The 12,842-nt window shown below is 37.6% G+C and overlaps 1 protein-coding gene across 11 annotated transcripts in view; it reads left to right on the forward strand.

The window, feature by feature from the left end:
* The window catches only part of RGS7 (regulator of G protein signaling 7), a 599,504-nt gene that overhangs the window by 382,337 nt on the left and 204,325 nt on the right, over window positions 1-12,842 (forward strand). For all 11 annotated transcript variants that reach the window (XM_054660839.2, XM_054660842.2, XM_054660845.2 and 8 more), the window contains exon 4: window positions 1,205-1,255. In XM_054660839.2, coding sequence (XP_054516814.1) covers window positions 1,205-1,255 — 51 coding nt within the window. The remainder of the gene's footprint in view (window positions 1-1,204; window positions 1,256-12,842) is intronic.

A 12,842-nucleotide genomic window follows, 5' to 3' on the forward strand; every position in this document is an offset into this window, starting at 1 on the left:
GCAACTATTAGACATGTCGACTGCCTTGCCTTCTTTTTGACTACAAGGCATTTCATATATATTGCCAGTCATACTCCTCAAACTTACTTTGATAATGTCATTCTTCTGCTCAAAAATATTGCATGTCTCTTTCTCTGCTTTCCTTATGGGAAAAAGAAAATTTAATTCTTTAGCCTAGAATTCAAGACCTGCTGAATATACTGTGCACTCCATTATTACTTTCAATTTTCTATTATTCCCAGCACTTACATATAGACAGTGTGCAGTAAATTATTTCTGTTGACTGCTTTTCCACCTTTTAGTTTTTACGTAGGCCCCTTCAGCAACTAAATTTCTCTCTTATTCATAGATAAAAATACATCCTTCAAAATCTAGCTCAAACATTGTTTTCTGCAGACCCTCTCGTCTCTTCTGTGTGAAGTAGAAACATATTTGCTCATACTTTGTATTCATCACACATTGTTAAGCACTTACTATGCTCCAAATAATCAAAGATGAATATGACACCCTGCTTCAAGGTTCTTACTTTGGGGCATTCATCAAATAAACAGCTGGGGCAATGGTGTGTGATCAACACGACAATAAAAGACTGCATGGGTTCCAATGAGGTTTCATGGACAGTACTGTGAACTCAGTGGACGAGGGGAAGGGCCAAGGCAAGTTCTGTCATGTCAGTGAATCTTGAGTGTCTTAAAAATGGTGGGAAGACATTTCGGTCAGGGAGAATACTGCTGTGGAGACACAGAGACTTGAAATACGTAAGAGGGTTCGAAAACCAAAAACAAATTTGGTTTGACTTGAGAGGGGATACAAGGATGAGGTGGGTACAACCAAAAATGAGACAGGAACCACCTTATAAAATACTGGTTATGCTGTGCTAAGACTTGTACCTGAAATATAGGAGATGCTTAGTAAACACTTATTTAGTAAACAAATCACTTTCTACTAGTACAGTAAATTTTATTTCCATTTAAATATTTCATATTTAATAATTTACTAGTTTACACCTTGGTTTATTGATGGACAGCTAAGTATTCATACTTTGTGTTTTCAGCATTCCATCTGGGGTAGATCCTTAATCTGTCATTGTAACAATTAGAAAAGTTCCTTCTAATATGAGCACCAAAGGTGGAGAATTCTTAAAGTTAATATGTATAAACAAAATGTTCACATCTGTTTGTGTTTTTCTTTTTTCTTTTTCTAGGTTCAGACATTGTTCAATGGTTGATAAAGAACTTAACTATAGAAGATCCAGGTAAATAAATCATTTTCCCATTGCAAGAACTTTTTTCTTAGTGGTTTTAAGAAATATGTTTCATCAGGGATATTTTAATATGGCACACAAGCAAACCTCCTGAAAAATTATAATTCAGTTTGAACTGTGCTTTTAACATTTATATAAATTTTATGGTAGTCAAAACATATTTCACTGAAAGTTAGCATATTTGTACAATTTTTCACATCCTTAATTCTGCCATATTATTTGATTCAGGTCATTGGTGATCGTTAGACTGGCTCTGCTGTATACATGTCCATAAAATAATTGTACATATAATTTATGGCAAGTGATTATGAATTAATGAACTTTCCTTCTATAAGACACATACATCTCATTAACTTATAATTTTGCCTTAACTACATCTTTAAATACAGTTTGAAATCAGTATTTTATTTGTAATTCAGATTTTTTTTATCGTGCCTACGTGGTGTGTGTGTGTGTGTGTGTGTGTGTGTGTGTGTGTGTGTGTGTGTGTTTGAGAGAGAAACGCTCTATTTAAGTCATAAACCTGTTCACCGTGTTGGACATTGTGTCTATTCTGTAGCAGAAAACTAATTTTCAAAGTAAGGGAACAATTTTTATGAGTTCACACTTTGCATTGCCTGGAACAAGATCCTACATATGCAAAGCATTTAATGACATTTTTTTTTTTTTGAGGCAGAGTTTAACTCTTGTTGCCCAGGCTGGAGTGCAGTGGTGCAATCTCGGCTCACTGCAACCTCTGCCTCCTAGGTTCAAGCAATTCTTCTGCCTCAGCCTCCCGAGTAGCTGGGATTATGGGCACGTGCCACCACATCAGGCTAATTTTTTTGTATTTTTAGTAGAGTCGGGGTTTCACCATGTTGGCCAGGCTGGTCTCGAACTTCTGACCTCAGGTGATCCACCCACCTCGGCCTCCCAAAGTGCTGGGAATACAGATGTGAGCCACCATGCCCAGCTACATTTAGTGGCTTTTTAAAAATATGTAAAACCTTTCACACGTGGCAAACAATTCACATCACTGAAAGAAAATAAGATGCATATTGTTCAGAGAAGATTCTGAGAAAACAGAAAACAATAGTTATGAAAAGCTGGCATTACAGTGACTGCAGAAAAGGTCAGTGATATGCCAACCTATGTAACACACCCTTCTATCGATAGAGAGAAACTTGGCATAGCTGTCGTTCCTGCCTCTGGTAATTATTGCCTTAAAATGGTTTAGAATTAACAGTATACGAAGATGCAAGGTTTTAATTTTTTCTCATTTTAAGCTAGCTTTATAAAGCAATACCATCAAAAGATGCAGCTCAAATTCTGTCCATAACGGCCTGTGTACACCCCCAGCTCATTTGCTACATGAGCTTTTAAAATACTCATTGTTGAAGATTAAATGGTATTAAAACAATTAGGTAAAGACAAAGCAGCTATTGCCAGCATCATATTATCACCAGGTGAAAGGGGAGATAATTAATAGGAAGGGAAGCTACAGTCTTACCAAGTTCACATTTCAGCCTCACTTCAGTGGCATGCCTGTTTTTTTAAAACTATAGGACCAGACAAATAATCCCAGTGCTAAAAAATAGATTGACACAGTCATGGCTAATCAGGAAACTACTGATTGGCAAAGACTATTAAAGATCAGAGGTGAAGTAGATTTAAAAGAGTATTATTTCTATAAGGTAAAGACTGGGTCAGGCGCGGTGACTCATGCCTATAATCCCAGCACTTTGGGAGGCTGAGGTGGGTGGATCACGAGCTCAGGAGTTCGAGACCAGCCTGGCCAATACGGTGAAACCCTGCCTCTACTAAAAATACAAAAATTAGCTGGGTGTGGTGGCACACACATGTAGTCCCAGTTACTTGGGAGGCTGAGGCAGAAGAATCACTTGAACCCAGGAGGCGGAGGTTGCAGTGAGCCAAAATCACACCACTGCACTCCAGCCTGGGTGACAGAGCGCGACTCTGTCTCGAAACAAACAAACAAACAAACAAACAAACAAACAAAACCTGAAGGTGTAGTTCAGTAAAAATCTAAGAAACAGGAAAAATCTTCACAGATATCATAAGCTAGTAAGAAACAATCATTGTTTATAATTTACAGGTAGGATCTTGTTTTAGCTATAATGTGTATGGAAAACTGATTTTATTTGCTTGCTGAACACTTTGAGGAAGTTTTTAAGATTCATTAGAAGCTGTTATGAAGAGATAAAGTCAAATGTATCCAGGAAGGAACATACATGTTCTGTAGTCATATTTATGACAGGCTGAAAAATTAGTTTCTGATTTGTTGGTTTGTTTTTTTGAATGAAGTAATTCACCCTAGACAAAATCCAAGGCTCTGTACTGGTTTCAAGAAGAGTTAAGAAACATTAATGATTGTTCTGAATATGTAACAGATTGTGCACATGGAAAATGAATCAATCTGGTGGCTATTCTGATCCCAATTTGATGTGGTTAATAATGTAGCTGATATTATGAAAGTTACTTTGGTGGCTGCCTATATGAAACCAATCATGCCTTTTGAAACTGGTCATGAAGGGAGACTAAGTGGTTATAATGCTAAGTCTAGTTTTAACTCTATCAAAAACTCCCTGAAGATGTTTTAAAATAAGAAAGAAACCCATGCCTAGTTTCTGTCTTGTGTGCTCTCTGGTAGCCAAGTGGTCATTTGAAGATCTCTAGGGATGGTTTGATGTTCTAGAAGTCAATAATTCGCTGAAAGAGGGTTTTGTGGCAAGATGGAAGAAGAGACTAATTCTGGGTATGGGAGCAGGTTCTGATGGCCCATTTGAAGACAGGAGGAGAAGGTTGAATGATCTTCAGGACCATACTTAAGACCAATGAGTCTATATTATTTGCACACTTAGTGTTCAGTATTTTATCAATGAGCACTTAATAACTCATTTTTATTACAGCAATCCAGGACACATTTGGCTGAATATTTTATCAGAGATTTTGGTACCATTAGACATGTAGTCATATTTTGTTATTATTTTAGAATACAGATGGATTTGAACTTTTTGTTAAAATTTTGGATTTTTTTTAGTTTACATATATGTATAATACACATATACGGAATTAGTCTAAAATGTTTTTCTTCTGCTTTGTGAGTACACTTTTATAAAATATATCTTTCTAGGAAAATTCCATTTCTTCTTTCACACTTTCATTCATCTAACAAATATTTATTGAGTTCTTACTATGGGCCAGGCACTGGGAATACAGAATGAATATTCTCTCTTTGAACAAATTGATTGTCCTTTGCTTCCAGAATATCACACTCATACTCTTCCATCCTTTTCACTGGCCATTTGGTTTGGTCTCAGTCTTCTGTGGTGGCTTTTCACTCTCAGCTAATCCGTAAATGTTGGAAGGTTCAGGTTTCTGTCCTAGGTTCCTCTCCTTTCTGCATCTACACGCTGTTGCTAAGTGACATATGTTGAGAACGCTCCAATTCATAACTTTCATGCTGACCTCTCCACAGTGCTCCACACTCACTTCTCCAGTGCCTAAGGCCTCTGCCCGAAAGGTCAAACTCAACACAACCAAAATGGAACCCTGATTTTTCCACTTCTCAAACCTACTCCTTATTGTAATCCCAAGCTCAGTTACAGAGTTGTCTTCTAATCAAGAATATACTCTATCTTTTCATGTCTTCAATTTTGATATGTGGTCTTTCAGGAGTGCTTTAAAGTTTTTAAAATATAGACTTTGCACTTTTCTTACTAAGCTTATTTCGGTTATTTTATTATGTGTTATTATTATATGTGGGTCTTTTCTTCCTATATATACTTTTTATTGTTTACATATATGAAAATGATTGATTTATATATGCTAATTTAATATGTCATCTCTTTGCTACACTATCTTTTTTTAAAAGAAATCTTAACTAACTTATTGGAAAACTACAATACTTTTCCCAGCAGTTTATTAGGATTATATGTAGTTGTTCAAAGCCTTTAATTATTTGGCAGAATGTTTTGTTGCCTGTGCATATGCTGTTTTTTAAAACTGATTTTTTATCCTGCCTAGATACCTGTAATGCCTTTTCTTTCCTTGAAATTCAAAATATAAATGGGCCATTGCCATTTCGTTGCTTGTTCTGTGATATATTTACAAATTTGGTGACTGATTTAAGTCTGTTGATTCAGGTTTTTCCTAGTTGAAGAAAATTTTTTTCTGTTTTGTTATTTAAGCTCATTTTCTACATTTATAAAATGCATATAATAATAACATCTACTACTTAGTGCTTTCCTGAGGGTTTAATAAGTATTACATACAGTGTAAAGCAGTTATTACCACATCTCTTACATAATAGTTCAGAAAATGTTGATTGGCAATTGTAGGTATTTTTGTATTTTTTATAATAATTGTAACTAACTATATGCCTGCTTATTTGTTCTCATTTCCTGTTTTGAAACAACATTTACTGATATGCTTCACTCTTTTCTACATCTCGATTATTATTTTCTCTGTTTTAAAATTCATTTTTTAGCTTTCTCTCTCCCTTCTCTCTTCCAGATTAAGTTTTTAAGTTTCTACATCATAACATTAATTCTGATTTTCTTCACTGCCGATTCAGCCCTTTACAGATGCTAATAGAGAATATATCTATTATCGCATGTTTAACTTTTCATCATTTTCTTATTTTTTTCTAGTTCTCTGTTTCTACCTTCCTTTAGAAACTTGTCTTCTAATCATAGACTAAGCATAAAATTCTCTTGTAAGTTATGTTTCATCAATTGCTTTATTACATCATGCCATTTAAGTTGAGTATTTTAGGTATATATAGATACTATTATAATCTTTATGCCATTGCATGTCTTAGAAATATTTGTGAATTTGTTTTGTGAATTTTTCTCATTTACTTTGTCTTTGGCATGAAGGACTCTACATGGAACTGATCTTTGGTTATTGACAGGGTGGATGGATTCTCCTTAGATTACTTAATGTATGTATATGTCAGTGGGATCGTCTCCACTTTGCAGCTGGAGTTGGCATTCTGGTTAACATAAATTTGCATTAATAAGTTAGCTTTTTGACAGACTAAGTATGGTGGGGAGCGAGCTGGACCTGGGAGTAATCCTTGCCTCAGGATGTCATCATGATATCATGTTGTCACTGAGTGTGATGGACTTACTTCGTTGGAACACATTTCTGTCCTATATTCAACATTGTCCATTGCCAAGCTGCCTCCAAGACATGGCCATGGCTGATTTCTTCTGTGGTGTTTGCCCTCACTGCGGGGAGAGAAGCTGTCCATATTTGCAGTGGTTTGATTAGTGCAGCCCCACTGCAGCTGTTTTTGGTACTGGTGATCTACTACAGTGAATGGGATTCAAAGTGTTGTGCCGCCTTCTCACATATATTCTGCTGTTTCCACTCCGGCATTGAGGGTTTTATGAGTAATCTCCTAGAGTCTTCTCTACTTAGTACTGTGGTGCTGTCTCAGGAGAATGTTGCAATCTGGTCTTATGTATGGAATATTGGTTAGACTTTCGGACCACGTGCTGCCCTAATTTATAGTGCCAATGCAGATTTTTATTTGTGTCAATTATTTGTTTGTGGCATTGATAGTTAAACTTCATGTTGCCATCATGTCAAAAGTTTATATTTTGATTTGTACCTTTCAATCATATCAGTAAGAATCTAAAAGATGTGTATTTACGTGTGTGTGTTTGTGTTATATATATATATACACACATATGTGTGTATATATATATAATTCACACGCAAATGCAAAACACAGAATAAATTGCATTAGTCTTACAATTGGACTGTGGCGGAAAGATTAAATAAAATGGCTACTTTGATTTCATAGGGAGGAAAATGAATGTGCAACAATCATTGGATAAGGGCAGGGGGATTGGAAGGAAGAATTTAGTCCTTGGTGAACATACGTCTACATTGTTGAAATGTAGTACTCGTCAAGGTTCTCCAGAGAAACAGGACAAAGCAGTGTGTGTGTGTGTGTGTGTGTGTGTACAGATGGATAGATAGATGATAGTGATGGATAGATATAAATAGATAAATGATAGATAGATGATAGATAAATGATAGAGATAAATGATAGATGATAGATAAATGATAGATGATAGAAGATATAGATAGATGATAGATGGATGATAGATAGATGATAGATAAATGATAGATGATAGAAAGATAGATAATAGATGGATGATAGATGATAAAGAGATAGACACATAGATAGATGATGGCTGGTAGATAGATGATAGATAAATGATAGGTAGATGATAGAAAATATAGATAGATAGATGATAGATAGATGGATAATAGATGATAGATGATAGATAGATAGTTAGATAGATAGATAGATAGATAGATAGATAGATAGATAGATAGATAGATAGAGATTTTGAGGAATTTGCTCACACAGTTTTGAGAACTGGTACTTCTGAAATTCATAGAGCAGGACAGCAGGCTGGAGACCTAGGCATGAATTCATGTTTAAGGAGGTCTGGCGGCAGAATTCCCTCTTCCTTGGAGAAAATCTGTTTCTTTTCTCTTAAGGCCTTCAGCTGATGGGATGAGGCCCACCCACATTACGGAGAGTAATCTGCTTTACTCAAAGTCTACTAATTCAAATATTAATCTCATCCAAAAATACCTTCACAACAACATCTAGACTGGTGTTTGGCCAAATATCAGGGTACAGTGGCCTAGCCAGGTTGACATATAAAGTTAATCATCACAGCACCCATTAGGAAGCATACCATCCACCACTAATGTCTTCTGTTGACAGTCCACCCCATTGCTTCCATGTTGTTACATGTTCCCATTGGCAGAGCCCCTTCCTAGCTATTGACACTCTTTGCTTTAGCCAGGCTCACTCTGGGGGCACAGCAACTAATCAGACCTCAAAGTAGGAAACTGTGCTGTGCTTCTGAAAGCCCTGTGCTATTTTGCTATTTTACTCTCAATTACATGAAAGTAACTCCATTGCTCCCTTAGATTTTTGGCCTATCTGGCACTTGGTAAGCTGTCAGCTAAATATTTTTCATTCTCTTGCCCTTCAGCCTCTAGCACTGGCTTCTTACAAAGGTATTCTCAGGGTTACAAGCACAACGTGAGTTTCTGTTTGTGTCACATTTGCTATTGCCTCATCCACTAAGACAAATCCCCTGGACAAGTCCAAAGCCACTGTAAGGAAGGACTATACAATGCACGGACGCAGGACTGTGTGAGCAAATTGGGGCCATTACTGGCAACATTCTTCCATGTTTGTATTTCCTCTGCCTTTTAAACCTGCCCTTCTGTGATAAGTCCTACTATCCTTCGGGTTGAGTTTGCAAAATTTATCTTCCAGAACAAATTTATTGTTTTCTTAGTAAACATGCTTTATGACTAATATGTCATATTAATTATGGATAATATTTTGAACAAACTTATCAAAATAAAAAGCTTCAAGAAAGTCTGGATCCTTCACAAAATTATTGACAGATATCAATAATTCCTTGGCATGACCTTGCTCATTTGTGCCCCTTGCTGCCTCTCACTGTAAGAGTCATCCTTACTAAGCTCATCTAGTGATGCTGACCAGGGGGAATAGTACTTTAAGACCCTCAATCTAATGAGTAGGCTAAGATTTGAAATGAGTCTTGCTATCACTCCTGGGTATCAAGGAACGTTATGCATTTCTGTGTTTGTTTGTTTGTTTGTTTTTTTAGACGAAGTCTTGCTCTGTTGCCCAGGCTGGAGTGAAGTGGCATGATCTTGGCTTGCTGCAACCTCTGCCTCCCAGGTTCAAGCTATTCTCCTGCCTCAGCCTCCTGAGTAGCTGAGACTATAGGAGCACACCACCACGCCCAGCTAATTTTTGTATTTTTAGTAGAGATGGGGTTTCACCATGTTGGCCAGGATGGTCTCGATCTCTTGACTTCATGATCTGCCTGCCTCAGCCTCCCAAAATGCTGGGATTACAGGTGTGAGCCACCGCACCCGGCCGCATTTCTGTGTTCTTTGAGTGGCAGCTATTTGCTCCATCTTTTTTCCTTCTCTCCATCATCCCATGCTTCTTGAGTTTTCAGCATTCCTTGAGAGGAATCCTGGCATTGAAGAGGGTCATGAGCTTTGCAGACATGCTTGAGCTTCAATCCTGTTTCAATCACTTACTGGTTACAGGCATTGGGCAAATTAATTTCTCTGTGTTTTTTTTTTTCCCTTCCTCTGAAAAGTGCTTTTAATACCATGTTTTGTGATACTTAAAAGAATCAACATGCAAGTGGGCCAGAATCTTAATTGTATTTTTATGTAGGCCAAATTTTTAAAACTCTGAATATGTGCAAGCACATTTAACTGAATTGAATTTTTTAAAAATGCATACAATTTTTATACTAGTCTTCAAATACAGCCTATTCCATGAGCCTTTCTTCCATAATTCAGCCCCCATTGGCTTTTCTTTGCCATGAGCTGAAAGAATATTTCCATTTGATACTACTTTATCTGTTGCTTAGTTTAATTATCTTACATTTTTTATTTTATGTATGTTGGTCTCATCACTTCAGTTGAATCTAAGCAACATAATGGCAGAGGACACATACCCTCTCCACCCATCAAATGAAGTGCCACGGTCAATCAATTCTCAATAATCACTTTTTTTTTTTGACTGATGGGAATTCACTGAAGTGGCATCGGATTTATGGTAACTGATGATTCAGTTTGTGCTCTCTTAAATGGATGTGAGAACGTGAACAGAAAGAAATTTTAAATGAATTGTTCTTTATCTAAACAAAACCCAGTGTAAACAAAATGGCTTAAAATGCAGATAGAAGAATAAGATTAAGGATAAATATAATTTATCTAGGATAAAAACTTAATGACAAATACCTGCAAAGTTTCCTCCAGAAGCAATATCTGTTGTAAAAATACCAGTGAAAATCAAGATTCAGGCAAATCAACCAGATGTTTTGCTTACACACCATCAAACAACTGGATCAAGTAACTTAATTATCACCGAATGAATTAAATCAATCCATTGTGCACACCATTATAGAGTCTGTCATCTGCCTTCCAAGCCTGCCACAGGTCTTCTGAAGAAGAAAGTGCTCTAAATCTTGTTAATTAATTTAATAAAACTCCATTACAAATGGCCTTTGTATTCCACGAATTTAGTTAAACTGCCAATGAAATTACAGCCCTAGGAACATGAGGGTGCATCAGAACTGAGAAAGTAAAGAATGTCTCTGGCCGGGCGCAGTGGCTCACGCCTGTAATCCCAGCACGTTGGGAGGCCGAGGCGGATGGATCACAAGGTCAGGAGATCGAGACCACGGTGAAACCCCGTCTCTACTGAAAATACAAAAAAAAATTAGCTGGGCGCGGTGGTGGGCCCCTGTAGTCCCAGCTACTCGGGAGGCTGAGGCAGGAGAATGGTGTGAACCCAGAAGGCGGAGCTTGCAGTGAGCTGAGATGGCACCACTGCACTCCAGCCTGGGCAACAGAGCGAGACTCCATCTCCAAAAAAAAGAATGTCTCTGTTATCTTTGATAATGTTTTGGACTTATAAAGTGTTTTATGCTTTTCCAAATCATTTAATTAGATTTTTTTTTTCTTTGAGAGTCAGTCTTGCTCTGTCACCCAGGCTAGAGTGCAGTGGCGTGATCTCGGCTCACTGTAACCTCAGCCTCCCGGGTTCAAGTGATTCTCCTGCCTCAGCCTCCTGAGTAGCTGGGATTAGCCACCACGCCCGGCTAATTTTTGTATTTTTAGTAGAGACGGGGTTTCACCATGTTGGCCAAGTTGGTCTCAAACTCCTGACCTCAGGTGATCTGCCCTCCTCGGCCTCCCAAAGCGCTGGAATACAGGAGTGAGCCATGGCCCCCAGCCTTAATTAGATTATTTTACTTGATTATCATATCAATATCATGAAGTAGCCAGGCAGACATTTCATCAATTTACAACCGGAAAATTAACAGGAGAGAAACTTGTGAATATCTAAAGTCACACAAAAACCTTGAAATAAAGCACAGTAGGTACAACCTGTACGCTGTGTGCCTGCTCCTTTTTTTTTTTTTTTAATTGGAGTCTTTCTCCTGTTGTCCAGGCTGGAGTGCAGTGGCACAATCACGGCCCGCTGCACCCTTGACCTCCCAGGCCCAGGTGATCCTCCCGCTTAAGCTTCCTGAATAGCTGGGACCACAGGCATGTATCACCACACTCAGCTGATATATATTCATTTAGTTAGTTGATTTTAATTTTTTTTTTTTTTTTTTTTGAGAGGCGGGGTTTTTGCCCAGGCTGGCCTCAAACTCTGGTCTCAGGGGATCTCCCTGCCTTGGCCTCTCAAGGTGCTGGGATTACAGGTATAAGCCACTGCACCAGACTCCTGCACCTTTTTGAACAACTATTTCAGACCTGGATTCTGCTTTTGCATAAATGACGGGCAACCATAAGAGAGGCATGGACCCAACTGACCCAAAGGCACATTACATAATGTCTTTTGGAATAAAGTAATGTATTTCCTTGGATTTGATGTTATATTTACCTGTTGCATTCTGGATACACCATTTTGTTAGAGCAATTTCCTATGTATTTCAACTCGTATATTACAGGTCAATAAAAACAGATCTTTTCTGTATGCTCTTCAAATTGTTTCAAACAACAATCTTGCTTCAATAGAGGGAAGCGGTAGAAGCATTTAAAATATCCCTTGCAAATAACCATTAAGACCCTTACAAACCTATAAACCTACAAAATATATATTTTATTGTCCATTGAGCAAGCTATCATGTCCATAGGAGATAAATAAAAATGACTGCTTTATTATCGTTCCAGTGCTAGTAAACCACTATATAAAAACATTCTAGGTTTCTGAGATATATTTAACACTCTGATGATAATATGCAAGAAGTCATAGTTTGGAGCCATTAAGTATAAATCTAACAAGATTGATTGATTTGACCTAGTTTCAAGATAATAGATATTACCCAAGCATTCATCTTGCAAACGTGGATTTTATATTATGAATAATGCTTAAGAAACAAAGAAAGTCCTCATATCTTTGGGTACCCGCTCTCATCCCACACCCTGGCTACTGCAGCCGGAGCTTCCTAGTTGTGTACACAGGGAATCTTATATGTAGTTCTACTTATTTCATGTGAGATGAGCAAGAACTATAGTTTTCTTTGTGTATTCATTTCAGCGTATTAGGAGCTTTTCTTTAGAAGGGAGGAATTTATTTTTGCCTATATTCTGTTGGTACCCTATCTATGTTCATTCAGGGTGCTATAACAGAATGCAATAGACTGAGTGGCTCAAACAACAGAAAGATTTATTTCTCACAGTTTGGGAAACTGGGAAGTCCAAGGTCAAGGTGCTGGTGGCCTTTGTGTCTGCTGAGGGTCTGCGTTCTGGTTCATGGATGGCTGTCTTCTCGCTGTGGCCTCACATGGCAGAAGGGGAGAGTGAGCTCTCTGGAGCCTCTTTTATAAAAGCACTAATTCCATTCATAACGGCTGTGCCCTCATTACCTAATCACCTCCCGTATGAATTTGGGGGTGATACAGACATTCAGTCTACAGCAGATCCACCAAAATTATAGTATCTTGTACATTTATTTTTATTT

This window comes from Pan troglodytes, chromosome 1, assembly GCF_028858775.2.
Source record: "Pan troglodytes isolate AG18354 chromosome 1, NHGRI_mPanTro3-v2.0_pri, whole genome shotgun sequence".
Taxonomy (NCBI): domain Eukaryota; kingdom Metazoa; phylum Chordata; class Mammalia; order Primates; family Hominidae; genus Pan; species Pan troglodytes.